Consider the following 19,145-nt stretch of genomic DNA (forward strand, 5'->3'; position numbering starts at 1 on the left):
CAACTTCCTGCTTAGTCTTTGAGTTCATAAAAAATGGAAATTAGAAAGTGAGAGCTTTAGTTTCTAAAATGTGAGAACTTAGCCTTCTGGAAGAAGACTTAGCCTTTCAGAAGATGAGAACTTAGCTTTTTGTAGCGTTTCCCACAGACGACGCCAATTAATATTGCGCGATCTGACTACTCCCTGTTGGAGGATAATTTGGCTTCCAATCGGACGACGAGCTAAGTAAATCTGCAAAATAAGACGAGAACCCGGGGTGGTTAGCCCGACGAGGTCGCTCCGATGCTTAAGTTAGTAAGCTGTTACGAGCTGAAATAGTTTTGAGAATGTAGAGAGTTAGAGAGCAGAGAAATCACACATACCTTTTGCCATCGGGGTTGGAGCCTTTATATAGCTGAGTATTCATGGGGCACACGAAAGAGTTCCAAGGTATCCGGGATGTGGAGATGGAGTTCGCTCCGCCTTTGAAGGAACAACATATAGGTAAGGCTTATCTCGTTCCTCCTCCAATTCTGGCAGAGTGAGGATAAGTGCTTATCGTGATCTCGGAAAGGTCGTGGTCTGTTAATTTATCATGATCTCGAGGGATTCGGGAGTCGTTGGAGAGAACTTTAGAGTTGGTTACATGTCGATTCAAGCTGCTAGTTCCAAACTGGTACTTTGGCCTTTTAGTTCCGAACTGGCTTGAATACCGAGGTGCCTCATGCCGAGGTGAGACCTGCATCGAGGTGGCTCTGCTCCAAGGTGATCCTTAAGCCATGGCATTTGTGCCAAGGTGACTGAATACGCGAGCTCCATTGTTGCGAACTGAACTTGTCAAGTTGAGTTGTCATTTCTTGGTCAGGTCGTGTCCACGTGTCCCCTTTTTACTAGGTCGGGACAAATCACCCTTCATCTCTTGGTCTGGTCAGCTCGTCACCTAATAGGCAACTCGATACTCTGGTCAGCTCATCACCTAATAGGCAACTCGGCCCTGGTCAGCTCAGCACCTAATAGGCAGCTCGACCCTCTAATTAGCTCGTCACTTAATATGTAGCTCGGTCCTCTGGTCAGCTCGTCACCTAATATGCAACTTGGCACCTAATAGGCAGTTCGGCCTCTAGGTCCTCGCCCAACAAAATTCTCCACTTCGGCCTCTAAATCATCGGCCACTTGGAAACAGACCGAATGATGAAGTATTTAACACAAAAAATTGATACTTCACCAAAAATTGATTCATCACTTGGTATCTCGGAGATGAGTCAATGAAGGCGCCCCCCCTAATGGATCATATTGAAGTTAAACCGTTACGAGATTCTAAATGAAATCATCCAATGATGTTTCCAAGATGCCCCACCAATGAATATCAGGAATGGTGGCCATACAATTGTTTGATTCAGTAGACAGATTCACGAGTACGGAGTACCTCGATTGATGTAAATGTAATCGAGAGAGGAGCCCAACTGAATGATCGGGATGAATGCAGCACTTCTCAGAAACTAAAATAACATTGAATAAAGAAGGGCTGATGCACCTGTGAATGTATGTTAAAAAACATGCATACATCTTGACTACAATCTTGTGGTCATCTCCTTATCAAGCATACTTGACTCTTCTTTAGATCCCCCCACCTCCGGAGCCCCCAACATTACTAATTTACACCATGGTGTCTTGCAGAGTGGTACTTACCACAAGTAACTACTTCATCTTTCCAGAACTTACTTTATACAAATTTTTATTACATACAATCCGCAAGAATCGTGAACTAATGTGATCGTGGAGAAAAATCTGGACATACCTCAGAAAGTGATTCTTTTAAAGTGGTAACTAGACCTCAGAATAAATACATGTTGGATATGCCGCAGGGTGCTTCAAAAAATTCCTCTTTCCACTTCAGAATATGTAAGATCATATATTTGCCTCGAGGATGAAGAACATGCCATTGTCAATTGTAATGAGAAACATGAATGGCCCCTTATCATAGAACTACAGGAATGTCATGAAAGCCATCAAGAAAGCAATGAGAAGTGGAACCAACAAATCCTCTCTGGAAGGACCTGCAAAACAAGTATTCAGAGCAAGATTAATCCTTGGCACTTGACAGGTATTACAGACATGGAGCTTTTGACAATATCAGGTCAAGCTATATTCTTAGAGGGAGTAATGTGATTGGAGTTGCAATAAAAGTGACCTTATATTTTTACATTCACTTGGATTTTTTAGAATTTTCTTTTTCATGTCCTTCAGTGATTAGATTGAGATAGTTCAAAACATTGCCAAATAAATGTTTTATGGGAAAACAAGAAATCGTAAACTAACTGGGTAAATATTTTGCAACGTAAAAAAATTGGGTAAATATTTAAATTGAAGTATCTATCAAACATTTAGATGAGTGTGAGTTCATAGTAAACTTAAATTGGACATGTAGCTTACTTGATAGAGAAGATCTTATATGAGATTGTGGTTCATGTCATAATGCTTGGAGTCTGAGAATGAGATGTTTTTTCTCCAAAGGATTTTTATGAGCCAATAATTCCACTAAACCTCCTGTTAATTAAGAACACCATGACCTAATTCCACTAAGACTCCTGTTGCTTAAGAACATCATGACCTGCAGCATCATCATCATCCAAGCCTTATCTCAACTTCATGTAGCCAACCCCATTTAGTTGGGCAAGGCTTGGATGATGATGATGATACAGGCCATGATATTCCTAATTAACAGGAGGTTTAATGGAATTATTGGCTCATAAAACCTTTTGAAGAAAAAACATCTCATTACCACAGACCTTAAGAACTATGACATGAACCACAATCTTATATAAGAGATGTTTAATGCTACTGATGACAAACAAATTAGCAAACTGATTAATTGAGTAGTGAGTCATGGACTCATTAAGAGCACAATATATTGAAAAAGGTATATTTTTGTACTGAATGAGTTAGAAGAACAAGCTGTAAATAATTGTATGATGGTTTAGCAGATGAGCTAAAGAAATATGCACACACCACTAAGCATTACTTGCAAGACAGATGTAAACGTAAGTTCTTATATAGGAATAAGAGCAAAAGAGAACCATAATGGAATGCTGCAACAATTGTAGGATAGTTTAGAGGATGAATTACAAGAATATGCATTAGCCATTAAAATTCAATGTATATTAGTCACATAGTAGGCTACCAAGTCACCAACTTCAAGTGCAAATAGACAAAAAGGGTCATAAAACAACTATATTCTACATGAATCTGGAAAGCATTATGTAAACTCTATATGGTGTGTGTAAACTCATGGAATTTCGATAAAGCCAGGCTTCTAAACTTTTCCAGTAGAATCATTACACAGTTTAATCTCAACTCAACAAAACCTTATCCTAACTATATATGATTGACTGCACAGAGTCCAGTCTACTTTTCCTATTAATGAGAGAGAGAGAGAGAGAGAGAGAGAGTCCATTACTTGCTTGTGCAGATGCTGCAGCTGGAAGTGCTGGAAGTTTGATTGCTGCAATCCCATGAATTTACTTACAGTCAATTTTAGCAATAATTCAGTAAGAAAGATGCCAATAAAGATCTAAAGCTATAGGCAAAGATTACTCTTTTATGGAAAAATCGTAAAAGGGAAGAGATTGCTTTAAACATTAACACAAAACACTCTTATCCATGGATAACCCCATTTTGTTTTATCAAAATATGATAGACACACAGAAACAAATATACAAAACCCAATCTGAAGGAAGAATATAGAGTGTGCAGCATACTCTTATTGCAGGAAGAAGATGGTCTCTGAGATGTAGAGGGCCAAGGAGCTGCAATGTTGTCATTCAAATCACAGAGGAAGCTGATTCCTGAAGACTTGTCAAATGTTGCATCTGAAGGTAAGCTTGGCAAAAGGCATCCAGACTCTAAAACAAAAATGTGGGAGAAGGTTAGTATAAACTGCAATTAAGAATAGGGTAATCCAACGACTTCCCAATAAAACTTAGGAGATATTAATAACAGGTACAAGATACTAACTGCAATTCAAACTCAAACTATGTTAAAAAAATGACAAAACAAACAAGTACAAAGGATCAATTGTATCCATGGGACATGGCATATAGTCAGGATAAAAAAAAATACATTACTTATCCAAACAAAAGAATCAGGAGATACACCTGTGGCATCAAAATCAACCACTAGGGAGAAGACATCAGCTAGAGGTAGCTAGTTGATGTATTTTTTAGGAAGGACTGAGATCTAGTCCAAATCCCTTTTTTCAACCGCTTATCAATTACCACTAATCCACTTACCCACCAAAAATATAAAAAATGAAATAAAATAGAAGTGAAGCATACTTTTTGTTGTACACCTGCGACTTGCAAATATACTTTTAACTTACACTCAGAAAATTATGCTTTTAAGTGACAAACAAACTATCATGTCAGATATTCTCTAACTGTATCAAAATGATTCAGTAAAAGCATTTAGAATTGTCACAAATATTTGAAATGCTAAGAATTAAATAGCAAAATCCAATTTATGGTTCATGGACCCCATAACACACCATGTAATATCATATCCAGCGAATTGGAACCAAATTGGTCCGACCAAAATCAACATGATGGCATGGATTCCAACCATCTGGTTTGTTGCGTTATTTCAAGAGCATTTTTGGACTTCAAGATGTTTTTTCCACCATTCAAATAAATCCGTTGAAGGTGTTGTAAAGATCAACTTTGATGGCAACAGTATGGGGAAACTAGGTCCTTTTGGAGTGGAGGGTGTGGAGGGATGGAAATTAAATGGTTTTAGCAATGTTTTCAGCTCCAATAGTTAATGAGAAATTGAGAACTCTCTAAGAGCAGAGCTGTTGGCAGTATTAGAGAGATTGAGGCTGGAAAAGAAATATTAACATGGAAGAAGTAGTGATAGAAGGTGACTCAAAGATGGTAATTGGCTGGCTGAAGCATAATGACCAGGGATTGTAGCAGTACAGTTAAGACCTAAAGGAAATTAAGCGGCTGACTAGACACCTAGAGGAGGTTACTTTTCAATGGGTTCCTAGGTCAGCAAATGGATTGGCTAATCTGCTAGCCAAGCAAGGGGTAACTAGGGATCAGTTATTTTGCACTGAATTGTAATATGTGATATTAAGTAGGGAGCATGCTGGAAGCCTGGAATATCTAGCCTACTGTTATGTCAAATAAGCAAGGAGAGAAAGGAATTCCTCAAAAAATAAAGATAAAGATAAAGATAAAGAAAAGAAAGCAAGGAAATTGTTATGTAGAAGCATCCCTCAAGAATCCATGGAGCATTGGAATCTGGCATGAACACTTCGTCCCAAGCAACACTTGTTCTATTGGTAACCAAGAAGAAATTTTGTGACAAACAAAGAGATTCGGGAAAATACAATTCAAAGAAATGCATAATATTAGAACTTCCTTGCTCTTAAACAGGGGTTCGGTGAGAGGAGGTTTAAAAAAAGGAATGGAGCACATAATAAATAAAATGGTATTTTGGCTAGAAAAACACCCTGCGAAAAAAAATAACAGACCAGCTTCATGAAATCAAAGAATAAAAATTCAAATATATAGAATGTCAGAGATTACCTTGTGACCCAACTGATGTAGTCAATCATATGTTCCATCGTATCTGTAGAGAACACTGATGTGGGCCCCACTGCAGTGGTCCCCACTGTGTTCGTAGTAGTGTCAGTTTGAGTCAGTTTGCTAATTCAGCTGTTATTTATTTCAGTTTTATTTACTTTCTTTATTATGTAAGTACCAAGGGCAGATGTGTCCTTTCATCATGTACTAAACATAAACCTATAAATATTAAGAGAGTGGCAGCGGAAGATCTGTTAGAATCTGTCCCTCCTTTCAGCAACTTGTGTTCTCTTGCTTCTCTTCTATTCTCTCCCTTTTCTCTCATCTTCTTTTCTGTTTTACAAACCTAAAACCTTATAGGATTCAAGACTGATTACAGTTTTGATCTTCTACTTGGTATCAGAGCCTATCTAGGGCTTCTCATGTGTATCTAGTCCAGCCGATCACATGAGAACTAGCTAGGGCTGGAAGCCTTGAAGAAGTTTTTCGGCGGCTGAATTTTGGAGATTACCAGGAGAGGTTCGCAACAGTTGAAGACTTGCCGCAGCCTGCAGAGAGTTGGTAATCAGGAAGAGGCAGCGAAGGCTAGGGTTCAGGTAACCCTAGAAGACAGTACACCGAAGGCAGGTAATCAGTAAGTAAGTTTGTTTCTTTACTGATTTTTAGAGATTGCAATCAACCGAGATAGGTTGGACCTATCTAGAAAGAGGGGTCGAACTGTGTTCAAGTTTGCTCTAGGGTTTGGCTTGCCGAACTGTGATTAAGTTTGTGTCTAGGGTTTGATTGTTGGGCTGAACCCCCTCTTCAAAGGGGATTAGTTTTTAGGGTTTCACAGTGCCCTACGACAAGTCCTACTGGTGCGGACTGCTTGGAGAGTGCAACTGAGCACTTTAGTGATTTCAGATCACTAATTTTCTTCAAACCTACAGTTGAAACCCTATTTTTGCTCTCACAGTAGTGGGCCCCACAGTAGTGGTTTCAGAGAACAGCATCTCAGATTGATAGGCGATTGATTTCAGATCAGTTTTGTGTTGGTATTCCTGATCGGATCAGACCAGTTTTAGATCGGTTTTGTATTGGTATTTCTGATCGGATCAGATCAGTTTCAGATCAGTTTCAGATCAGTTTCGGATCAGCTTTCAGACTTACTTCCTTGACTCTGTTTTCTGGTATAATTGTTCTAACAGTTTGTGGCCACTGAATCTTGATCAAAGATGGAGTTCAAGGGTCAGGGAGATAGTAGTTTTGGAATCCACAGTTATGGTAATGTATCTGAAACCGGGTTTCAGATTACAACTATGAAATTTGATGGGTCAAATTATTTGGAGTGGGCACAATCAGCCATGATGGCTATTGGAGGAAGGGGAAAACTGGGTTACCTCTTGGGAGATGTGAAAGAACCTTCCAAGGAGGACCCAATATACACCAAGTGGGTTCAAGAGAACTATTTAGTTATGGCATGGCCGTGTAATTCCATGCAGCCACATATTAGCCGAAATTACTTGTGGGCAAAGACAACCAAAGAAATATGGGATGTTGTGAAAGAAACCTATTCCCAACCCCTCAATGTTGCCAGAGCCTATGAACTGAAGTGTGAGGTGAACAGCCTTAAACAAGGAGAGAAGCCAGTTTTTGTCTACTTCTCTACCTTGAAATCCTTGTGGCATGAGATTGACCATCTGTAGACCCTTGAGTGGGAGAGTCCCAAAGATGCACAGACTCACAGAAAACAAGTTGAGACGAATAGGGTATTTGAGTTTCTGGCTGGTTTGAATTCAGAATATGACATTGTGCGACAACAGATATTGACAAGAGATAGTGTGACCCTTTCTCAAGCATACTCCTTGGTGCATAGTGAAGAGACCAGGAGGAAAGTTATGATGCAGCCTCAGCCTTCTTTCCCAGCCTTGACAACTATTAAACCCAAGCCAGGGGGTGACTCAGAAAGGGACCGGAAGAAGGAAGATAAACGGGATCTGGTATGTGAACATTGCAAGAAACCCAAGCACACAAAAGATACTTGTTGGAAGCTACATCCTCACTTGGTCCCAACAAAACTGAGAAATAAGAAGGGTAATGCTCATATGGCAGTGAACACTGATTCAACATCCTCATCAGGTACATCCCTGGAGACTTTAGTTGTTGTTCGGGCTGCCCTCATACAGTTGGAAAAGGAAGTTGGAAGTTCAGCTCAGCCATCCCACTCCCCATCAGCTCCTGCTACATCTGCATTTGCACATTCAGGTACTCGAGCCTTAGCTTACCATGCTTCAGCTCCAGGTAATACTGATCACTACTGGGTAATAGATTCAGGTGCATATGACCATATGACTAGCTTGCCATATTTGTTTACTTCTTATCACTTGTCCTCTGGCCGAGATAGAGTATCCATTGTTGATGGCTCTCTTGTTCCCATTTCGGGCAAGGGGGACATCAAGTTATCGGACACTATCTCTTTATCTTCTGTTTTGCATGTTCCTAAGCTTGATACCAACCTCCTTTCAGTTAGTAGTATTACCAAACACATGAACTGTTCAGTAACCTTTTTCCCTAACCGATGTGTTTTTCAGGATTTGGAGACGAGGAAGGTGATTGGAACTGGCCGTGAGACGAACGAGATCTATTTGCTTGGGGAGAGTACCCGACGGGAAGAGTCTGTGGATAAGAAGTCTTTTGTTTCCCAGTTTGTGAGTTCGGTTATGCTTTGGCATAACCGATTAGGTCATTTGTCTTTTAAGTCTTTGAAGAGTCTGTTTCCTGCTTTATTTGAGTCTGTTGAGCTATCAGAGTTGAGGTGTGAGAGTTGTGAGCTTGCCAAACATTGTAGAACCTCTTATTCTTTAAGTAATAAAAGGAGTAATTTCCCTTTTGATGTTGTGCATACTAATGTTTGGGGGCCATATCATATCTCTTCTATGGGTGGGTACAGATATTTTCTACTATTTGTTGATGACCATACCCAGTTTTCTTGGGTATATCTTATGCGTTCTCGGGATGAGGTTCCTGCTCTGACCCAAAAATTCCATCAGATGATTCTCACTCAGTTTGGAACTAAAATCAAAGTCCTCAGATCTGATAATGCAAAGGAATACTTTGCTCAACCATTGACCTCCTACCTTCGTAGCCATGGAGTTATTCACCAGAGCACTTGCCCTTATACACCATAGCAGAACGGCGTTGCCGAAAGGAAGAATAGGCATATCTTGGAGGTGGCTAGAAGCATTATGTTTACCTCCAATGTACCTATTCGCTTCTGGGGTGATGCTATCCTCACGGCAGTTTATCTCATTAATCGAGTTCCTTCCCGGGTCCTTCATATGAGAACCCCCTTTTCCCTTCCTTACCCAGGCAAGGAGTTGTTCATTGTTCCCCTTAAAACCTTTGGTTGTACTTGCTTCGTCCAGCTTCTCAGGCCTCATCATTCCAAGTTTGACCCTAAGGCCTCCAAATGCATTTTCCTTGGTTATGCACAAACTCAAAAGGGTTATTGCTGCTATGATTCGGTTTCAGGGAAACAGTTTGTCTCTATGGATGTCACCTTCTTTGAGGAGACACCCTACTATCCTAGGGTTTCTCCTCAGGGGGAGAGCAGTAAAAGTGGGGCTGTTTTGAGTTTCTTTCCTCAGGGGGAGAGCCATGAGAGTGGAAGTGGGGCTGTTTTGAGCAGTGAGAGTGGAAGTAGGGCTGTTCCTTTACCTATTCCACTGGGTAATGAAGGTTGTAGTGGTGAGGGTGGTCAGAGGGAGCCGGAGTTGAGAGTCTATCACAGGCGATGTAGGCAGGTTGATCCTAGTCTTCGGCAGTCCCGGCCAGATCCAGTTCCTTCTGAGGCTCTAGATCCAGAGCCTACTGAGATACCTCTCGCTGTTGCCACTTCCCCTCCTGTGGATGACCTTGATCTCCCTATTGCCATTCGCAAAGGGAAACGACATTGCACCACTTCTACAGCTCACAGCATCTCACAGTTCCTATCCTATGATCGTCTATCACCATCTTACCGGTCCCATCTCACTTCCATTGCCGATGTCCCTATTCCAAGAACAGTGCAAGAAGCCTTATCGGTTCCAGAATGGAAAGATGCAATGCAAGTCGAAATGGATGCCCTGTTGAAGAATAATACCTGGACACTGGTTGACCCACCAAAAGGAAAGAAACCGGTGGGATGCAGATGGGTATTCACTGTGAAGCATAATGCTGATGGCTCTATTGAAAGATACAAAGCCCGACTGGTTGCAAAGGGATTCACTCAGACTTATGGTATAGACTACTTGGAGACCTTTGCCCCAGTAGCCAAGATGACCACCATTCGAGTTTTGTTATCCCTTGCAGCAAATCATTCTTGGCCCCTGTTTCAGATGGATGTTAAAAATGCCTTTCTGAATGGAGACTTACAAGAAGATGTTTACATGCAATTGCCTCCTGGATTATATGATACAGAGACAGGTAAGAAGGTTTGCCGACTGAACAAGGCATTGTATGGTTTGGAGCAGTCACCTAGAGCCTGGTTTGATAGGTTCAGATTAGCCCTTGGAAGGTTTGGTTATGTACAGGCCCAGTCAGATCATACACTATTCATCAAAAGGATGGAGTCCTCTCTGACACTACTAGCAGTATATGTAGATGATATTGTGGTGACAGGAAATAACAGTCATGAGATTGAGTCTCTCAAGCAGCTCCTTCATCAAGAGTTTGAGGTAAAATATCTTGGTGCACTACGGTATTTTTTGGGTATTGAGGTTGCTAGATTCAAGCAGGGGATTTTTATCTCTCAGAGAAAATATGTTCTAGATCTGTTGGCGGAAACTGGAAAGCTGGGTGTTAAGCCGGCCGATACACCCATCGAACAAAATCACAAGATTAGTGCAGAGGGTGGGGACCCTCTTGAGGACAAAGTTATGTTCCAACGGTTGGTTGGAAAGCTTCTATATCTCTGTCTCACTCGACCGGATATCAGCTATGCAGTTAGTGTTGTCAGCCAGTACATGCAGTCCCCTAGAACTTCTCATCTTCTTGCGGCAGAACGAATATTAGCATACTTGAAGAGATGCCCGGGTAGAGGTATATTACTCAAGAACAATAATCACATGAGGGTAGAAGTCTATACAGATGCCGATTGGGCTGGAAGTGTTGATGACAGAAGGTCTACCTCTGGATATTGTGCCCTTGTGGGAGGTAACCTTGTCTCTTGGAGGAGTAAGAAGCAGAGTGTTGTTTCCCACTCCAGTGCTGAAGCGGAATACAGGTCAATGGCTAAAGGAGTGGCTGAAATCTTATGGCTGAGGTCACTACTTGAAGAGTTGGGTATTGACTATGAAAAGCCCTTAATGTTGTATTGTGATAATCAGGCAGCTATTAATATAGCCCACAACCCAGTGCAGCATGACAGAACTAAACATATCGAAGTTGATCGACATTTTGTGCGAGAAAGAGTTATATCACAAGAAGTGTGTCTTCCGTACATCACATCCAATATGCAGCTCGCGGATATCCTCACCAAGGCTGTACCGAGGAAGAAGTTAGAGACAGACTTATCCAAGTTGGGCATGATAGATATCTACTCCCAACTTGAGGGGGAGTGTAGAGAACACTGATGTGGGCCCCACTGCAGTGGTCCCCACTGTGTTCGTAGGACAGCAGTATTTGTTTCAGTTATAGTAGTGTCAGTTTGAGTCAGTTTGCTAATTCAGCTGTTATTTATTTCAGTTTTATTTACTTTCTTTATTATGTAAGTACCAAGGGCAGATGTGTCCTTTCATCATGTACTAAACATAAACCTATAAATATTAAGAGAGTGGCGGCGGAAGATCTGTTAGAATCTGTCCCTCCTTTCAGCAACTTGCGTTCTCTTGCTTCTCTTCTATTCTCTCCCTTTTCTCTCATCTTCTATTCTGTTTTACAAACCTAAAACCTTTTAGGATTCAAGACTGATTACAGTCTTGATCTTCTACTGTATCCAAACAGTCAAAAGAAAAACGAATAAAGTATCAGTATCAAATACTGTTAAATTATTAAATGTAACACTGGAAAGTAGCTTTTCCCATGGGAAGGGAACAAAGAAACAAAACTAACCCTGGAGAGAAAAATCATTGAGTGTGATATGACATAGGCTATAAGCATTTTTGGTAATGTTGGCTTTCTGCAACTTAATGCCAAGCATTGCGGCACAGTTAAGAGCTTGCAAGTTGGTTATGAATCTCTGCTTTTGCAAGTGAGATACATAATTTTCCATGGCACTGCAGCAAGCTGACTGGTTACTTATCCCATTCCCACACTCCTTCGCAACATTTTCTATGCCAGGAAAAACTAGTGGACAGACTAAGGCAGGAGAAAAGTAACCAATATCAGTAAAAGCTTTAGGGTTGGGAACATGAACAATGAGATCAAATAAATTTCATAACATCAAATATGCCCGAAACTCAGAAGTATAGAGGGAAGTTGTTCAGTAAGAACTGAAACCAGTCAGTTTATTCTATTGACAATAACAACAACAATGGTCGTTTAAAAGATGGTGGTGATGAAAAAAAGGAAATTTTAATGGTTATTTAAAAGATGAAAAGGAAAAGCGAGAAAGGTAAACCATGGCACTTTATGCACCAGATTAGGAAGTAAGGAATTTAGCTAATGAAATGGAAGATGTTTTTATCTAGATCCCCCACTCAGCCAAATCTCTTCATGACTCTCTAGCTCAACAAGGAGTAAGCACACAGCACCTGGTTTGGGGTGAATACCCTTCAGAGTAAATCTGCTTGTACTAAAATTTGATTGTGCAGATTGGAGAGATTCTGGGGATTGGAATTTGTAAAGAGCAGTAAGGAGTTGGTTCCGTGCGTATTTATAGAGACATACACTGTTTACATATTCCTATGTGTATTTCACTAGAGAGAGAAAGAGAAGGTAAAGTATGTATAGTATTAATTCTCAAAAAGCAGAGAAAGAGGGTGGAGATTCCACTGCTATATAGCTGATGATATTCTCAATGTTTTTTTCTGATAGACAATGATAATGAAAATTTTATTAAATAAAGAACTAAGTATTCATCATACAATTCCCCGCAAAGAGGTGCGAGGTGCAGCCTCCAAACTACATCATAAAGCTTACAATTGAGCCCAAAAGAGCTGATTCCTATGTACTCCTTGTTTAGCTAGAAGGTCTGCCAGCTCATTTGCCGATCTTCTTTCCCATTGAACTGTGACTGAAATATTTGAAGTCAGCCACTTAAATCTTCTCAAAGCCCCCCTGTACGGCCAGGCTGCCGCCTTTGGTTCTTTTAGCCATCCAATAACCAATTTGGAATGACCTTCAATCATTAAATGCTCCACTGCCAACTCTCTTGCATATTCTGCTCCTTGTAACACAGCTTGGAGTTCTGCATTTACAGAGTCTCCCCACCCTATAGGACCAGAAAATAGAGCTACAATCTGTCCCTCATCATTTCTGAAGACTTCCCCCTATTCCAGATGGCCCCGGGTTGCCCAAACTACTGCCATCAAAATTTAGTTTAATGACGCCTGCATCAGGAGGCTTCCAATCCACCACTGGCTTGCTTCTGATTGCATAACTTTTAGCTAGTTGTTCCCAATTTCTCCTTATGTCATCGAAAGTGTAAGTGGAAAACAGATCCAAGGATTTTACCCAACTTATGGCCCTACATAAGATACTTTCTAAAACACATGTTTGATCCCTCTCCTTGTCGTTAAAGATTCTAGCATTTCTCAATGTTACTTACAAAAGGTAAATCCTTAATGAAAATTGATATTTACTGGTTAAAAGGGATTAAAGAGGTAAATTGCTTATGAGAATTTTCTAATCTTTAGAAACAAAGTAAGAGTTTTGACAACTATTATCAGTTGGGAAAAGTAGTAGAGTTAAATGACAACAACAGCAACAATAACAATGGAATTTCCTTATCATTAATCATACTACTATTACTAAACAAAATTGTGGTACTTACTAAGTGAATTATTGAATACTCAATTAAAAATTAGGATGATATGTTGCTAACTAAGGATGGCTGATGGATGCTCTAGATTGGCCAATTCCCTCTACATGTAGCAGAAATGGGTAAAGTAAACTCAATTGAATTTAAACAAATTACCCGATCAGGAAACTTTTCTCATATATTCCTCATTTCACTACTTTGGAAAGAATAAACATGCAATAAAAGCATCTTCAGAAAGAACCAGAATTATCCTCAAGTTGCTATTAAGCCTAAGCAATCACTGAAAAACATATTAAAACACTATTACCTAATGTTGGTCCCAGCAAGCCAATCCAGTTTATAAGATCAGGCCTTGGTCATAGTTGTAAACCTGACCCATATAAAAAAAAAAAGTCCAGCTTCTATGTACTATTGAGTGGATGGCAATTGGGTCAACCAGCATACTCCAACAAAGACCTCCCCTTTACAAAGTTCCACCAAATAAAGTAACTCGTCATGTGAACTTTTCCTGAGTTTCATCACAAAAAAGGACAAAGGGCATTGCTAGATGGACCATGGACATCCATCTATTATGAACGGCACAAGCCATATGGCTGTCAATGGACTCTGAAAATCTGATACCTGATTCAACATCCGATCTGATTAAATATTAATATTTTATGTATGCAGTATAGTTATATATATGGACATTATATACAATTATAAAAAGGTTATAACAAATAAATTGAATATTTTATATTTAAATAAATTTATTATGCATGTATAAGTTTAAAAGTAAATAATTTTTTAAAACTTCTAATTTTTTTCTTCAATTTATGCACGTTAAGTCAGATTAAATCTTAATCCGATCCGAGTCCAACATATAAGATTTCATATCTTATTTGGAGTTAACATTTTGGTAATTGTATGGATTTGGATGTAGATGGATCCAATCTGAATCCAACCCAAATACATCCCTAATAGGTTGTTCTACATATGCGTTCAACACATCCTGAACAAAGAGATCCCCTACAAAACAGAAGTAAAAAAACAGAAAAAACACACTGATTAAATAATCATAACATTGTGAATAGTCAGAGTCTACTCTCCAGTCACCATTTCTTTTACAGACCATCAAAGATGTCTGCATGGTTACATGTGGGATAATAGAGTATTGATGGAACCCACCAATGTTCTATTTTCAAACTGTAATATATTCATAAAACAATAACATAAAGCGCCTTTTCTCCAAGCATACCTTTATTGACATTGCAATTAGAAAGTCCTCTAAGAACTTTATTTGCAGAAGAAGGACCAAGCCTACTAGCCAGCCATCGAAGAACAATGCCTTTACAATCATCAATCCTAGATGAGTGCCCGAGCAAGAGGTTGTCCCCATCTGTGCTTGAAAGACCACAATCTTTCAAGGCAATCATTTGTGCAGCTTTCGATATTGCATTCTGACAAATTTGGCTACAACATTCCTTAACAGGATCAATCGTTTCACAAGCAGCCAAAAGTTTAGATGTATCCACAGTGCTTTCAAACTCAATAACATTTTTGAGAGGGCAAGAGGCTTCAGTTAGATTTAATGGATAAATTGAGCATATTTTTTGAAGATCTGCACTTGCACCTTGACCTGCTAGGATCTGCTCAACATCAGAGAGGCAGTGTTTTGCATGGGTCGCATCCAAAGCAAGAGCCCCAGTGTCTTTGCTGGATTGCCCCATAAGAATCGCAAGAGTGGCTTCCAACTGTGGGCAACATATTACATTTGCTAGAAATGGAGCAAAAACAGCCCAGCAATCAGTTGCAGTTTTACTCATCATACTTTCAGATGCAGAAAAATTTAAGGTGCAGAGTCCTGAAAGAAATATAGCAGAATGAATTTGCATTCACATTCCTGCCTGTCAAGCCACTTAGTTTCAAGTATATAATACTAGAGGGATAATGCAGAATGCACCTGACAATCTTGGCACACTGCTGTTTGTGAAGGGTGTCAGTGGTGAAGGTGCCAGAAGAGGAAGAAAGGGCTGAGGAGCCCCAATTGGGGAGGTAGCTGGCAACATAGCATTTCCCTTTTTCTCCAATAGTGCAGAACCTTGCTGATACCCCGAAGGGCTGCAGTTATATTCACAAAGGCCTGGACAATAGATAAACTTATCAGAGAAGGAAATGGATATATGATGTTGTATTTGTAAAGCCAAAACAGACATGACTATGCTTGCAGAATCTCTAACATGCATTAAAGCATTGGTGAAGCACGGTAATCATTATGTGTGTCAATTACACGGTCAATGTATATAGCATAAGGAGTACAGTATAGAGAAGTCTACTTGGTAAATCACTGTACATAAACTAAATTCACAAATAATCACATCAAAGAAGATTATGAAGCACTACCCATAGTCCAGTCATCGCCATCAATAAGAAATGAATATTTGTTGTGCCACCCCCAAAGCTTCAATAATGTGAAGATTTACTGGTGTGTAAAAATGATAGTATGTTAGAAACTCTTTAGGCAAGTGTTCTAAAACCTACTAAGGATGCAATCTAGGATATCATTATTTCCACATGCCTTAACATAAAGTATGAAACTCTCTAGCCTGGTTAGTTTGCAGTGCAATTTTATTTACAATGGTGCAAAAGCATGATAGTGCAATAGATCTGGTTTATTTTTGTTTTAGCTTTTACCTTATTTTGTTTATTTGCAGTGCAAATGAAGTAAAATAAGACCTGAAGCTGAAGGCTGAGAAAAAATAAAGTAAAATCCAAAGCAAATTTGAATAAAATTTGCAATCCCATTCACTTGTAGTAGTACAAATTAAATTGCACTACTAACAAATAAAGATGGGAACAGACTTACAGAATTTTTGAGAAAAGGTGAAGTATAATTGTATTAATGTAAAGGTCCTTTGTACAATGAGAAGCTGTACATAACAAGCCAAAAGGACCTTAAAAAAAAGGTCATCCATTGAAAGCTATGGAAAATGGTTCCTGATGAGGGGTGATTTGGCCCGACCTACTCATATACGGACATGTGGAAGCAACCTACTGATTGGACATTGACTTAGCACTTTCTGCCACCTCAGTAGGCCAGGTCAGCTCAGGTACCTCGGGCACCTCGGCCATGACCGAGGTCCAAGCAGCTCGTGATGGCCCAACCTGCCGATGTGACACAACCATCTTCTAGAAGCAGGCCAGCTGTCTCCGAGCTCTTCGGGATCACGTCACATGACTGTAGGTCTTATCCTTATACCGCCTGGATCGGACGAACTCGATAAGCCTTATCGGCTAGCACGAAGTCCTCCTTGTGGTGTGGAACAGACTCTTAACAGCACGGGCCGAAGATCTCAGAGGTTTTTCATGAGACCTACGGTAGCTCACCTATTTAAGGGCATCAACCCCAACGGCACAAGGTACACGCGATTTATTGCTCACTAGCCTACTTGCTATCAGACTTTCAGCTCGCACACTAAGAAGTACTAACTTAAGTATCGGAGCGCCCACATCGGGTAAGCCACCTCGGGTCCTTTGAGCTCTATTTCCTTGCAGTTCGACTGACTAGCTAAGCAACCAACGAATGAGCTGCCCTCCAGTTAGGAGCATCCAGATCGCACACAATCAGTTCCCATTCAAAGAAAATTAGAGCCATCTTAGTGATATAATCAAGGATAGGTTGATTGCACAACCCAAAATTTATAAAGGAACAAAAGAAAAGTCTAAATGGTAATATGGTTTGGCTCCACAATATGCACTCTCTGTGGACAGTGCAAATGTAAGTATGCCCTTGCACCTCAATGCAGCAAAGCATCCAGCCATGTGTTAGATCTAGATCATCCTGGCTTTCTTAATTTTCTTGGCTTTTGCTTTGGATCCAACAAAATATATACCTGTATAAAGGTAAAAAAATAAAAGAAAGAAAAAGAAAATTGGAAATGAAAAAAGAAAAGACAATCTCATTTGCAATTTTTTATACAGAATTAGTATTTTTTTAACTACCTTATAAGGCACATTTGCAGGTTAAACAAAAGCAACCTTAGGGAGATGGCTCAAGATAAACATACGAGTTAATGGTTTTCCAAAAGTTCTGGTAAAAACTCAGAGTTTAAATATTTCACTTTCACCAGTATAAAAATGACAGCTTTTCTCTTTTTTTTTTTTTTTTTAAGAATTTAATTTTCTTTTAGAATCTCCAAGCAAGCGGATTTGACCAAATCAATTTAATTTGACATTAGTCCAAGTCATGCTGAAGAATCTCGATAGTTTGTCAACAAGTCAACATATTGAACCAAAGCCAAAACCACTTCTTAGTTTAAGTAGGTCTAGGCATCACCTACTGGTCGTGGATTATTAGTTACCAGAATCCTTTGGATATCATAGCTAAAAGAACCAGCTACGTTTTACAATTGGAATTCTCTCAATTTAACTAAAAGAAAATAGAGCAAAAAAGTATCCGTTATCTCAAAAATCTAACCCTAACATTGGCATAACCCGGAAGAATTGCAACAGTAGTCCTAAGTCCGAATATCCAGATAAAGAAACACCAAATGGCGTGTAACACTAAATTTAACCATGAAAATGACTTCAGGTAAGATGTGCAGGAAATTGAACAGAAGTCCCAACGAATTCCATAGAAAATTTCTCCAACTCGAACCAATTAAGAAACAAAAACGAAATCCACTAGAAAAATATGAACCAAGCACCATGATAAGGCATCAAATTCCAAAACTTGTTTCCATTAAGCCACGAAAATAACAAAAAACAAAAACAAAAAGCCCAATAACTTAAAAAAAAAAAAAAAAAAAGAATGTCCCAATTCCATGGTGAGGCAAGTGATAAAGCCAACAGATTATGCAACAAAACAATCAAAATTAAACACGAAGAAATAAGAGCTAATAATAGCAAAAGACAAAGGTGATAAAATCAGAGGTTGCGACATGAATACTTACAGAAAGACGAGAGAAATATTTAGAAGATAAAGACTGAATGACGCCCGCCCTCTCATGTTTGCAGTTCAGTATTCACGGTAAGAGAGAGAGGCGGAATGATCAGAGAGAGAGAGAGAGAGAGAGGAGGAGAGTAGAAAGAAAATTGGTTATGAGTTATCTGCCACGAAGAGAGAAGTGATGGATGAGAAGGAGGGGAGAGAGAGAGAGAGATCGAACGCCATGAATGAGCTGTCCTTTTTGAGAAGGCCGGCGACCCCACCCACAGAGACAGCACTGACGCCATCAATGCTCGCTCCGATGAACCAACGCAGTCCCACTGCCACTCCCACTTCACAGGTCACACAAGTCCTCCATTCACACGTATTAAATCAATTAGCACGTGTTACAGATATGATTTCGAGAGCGCACGCACTGGCGTCTCATTACGGCTTTCGTCAGGGCAAACCCGTGCCCACACCATTCCAACGCAAAAACCCACAAAATAGGCCTAGCTGTGTAATTTAATTCAGATGGGGATGGGGATAGACGGATAGGTCTAACCCGAAAACCAGCCAAGCCCACGTCAATAGATATGTCATCTGAGAGTTCATATTTGAAGAAAAAAATAATAAAGATCCAAATGGGTTAGGTCCATTTGTAGCGGGTCAACTGAATGGGTCAACCAATTTGTCAACTGATCGAGCTAGTTATATAGCTCCATTTAGTTATTAA

General features: G+C 39.8%; 1 protein-coding gene and 1 long non-coding RNA gene across 6 annotated transcripts; both read right to left on the reverse strand.

The window, feature by feature from the left end:
- Positions 1–42: 42 nt before the first annotated feature.
- LOC148878229 (uncharacterized) lies at positions 43–1,257 on the reverse strand. The gene is made up of 2 exons (XR_016101066.1): positions 363–1,257; positions 43–231 (listed from the first exon to the last, which is right to left on the reverse strand). It is a non-coding gene; the product is annotated as an uncharacterized LOC148878229 (long non-coding RNA).
- Positions 1,258–1,468: 211 nt separating this feature from the next.
- LOC148878230 (putative GPI-anchored protein At1g61900) lies at positions 1,469–18,792 on the reverse strand. 5 transcript variants are annotated; one of them, XM_088951332.1, is made up of 7 exons: positions 18,435–18,641; positions 15,886–15,964; positions 15,446–15,625; positions 14,741–15,346; positions 3,738–3,881; positions 3,437–3,481; positions 1,469–2,036 (listed from the first exon to the last, which is right to left on the reverse strand). In XM_088951332.1, the coding sequence occupies exons 2-7, from the start codon at positions 15,887–15,889 to the stop codon at positions 1,966–1,968; spliced, it is 1,050 nt and encodes a 349-aa protein (XP_088807458.1). In that variant the 5' UTR covers positions 15,890–15,964; positions 18,435–18,641; the 3' UTR covers positions 1,469–1,965. The 5 variants fall into 5 exon arrangements, with proteins under 5 accessions (XP_088807458.1, XP_088807464.1, XP_088807461.1 ...); XM_088951338.1 differs by having other exon boundaries at positions 14,741–15,259; positions 18,435–18,584; XM_088951335.1 differs by lacking the exon at positions 15,886–15,964 and having other exon boundaries at positions 18,435–18,792.
- Between the last annotated feature and the right edge of the window lie 353 nt (positions 18,793–19,145).

Source organism: Nelumbo lutea, chromosome 1 (genome assembly GCF_056320005.1).
Source record: "Nelumbo lutea isolate HS-2025 chromosome 1, American lotus-T2T, whole genome shotgun sequence".
In the NCBI taxonomy this organism is placed as follows: domain Eukaryota; kingdom Viridiplantae; phylum Streptophyta; class Magnoliopsida; order Proteales; family Nelumbonaceae; genus Nelumbo; species Nelumbo lutea.

Coding starts and splice junctions, on each gene's coding strand:
- LOC148878230 (XM_088951332.1), bottom strand. Junction 3,882..14,740: donor TAATTGCAATGTCAATAAAG/GTATGCTTGGAG, acceptor TTTTTGTTTTAG/AGTCTGGATGCCTTTTGCCA. Junction 2,037..3,436: donor TGCAGCATCTGCACAAGCAA/GTAATGGACTCT, acceptor CTTGTTTTGCAG/GTCCTTCCAGAGAGGATTTG.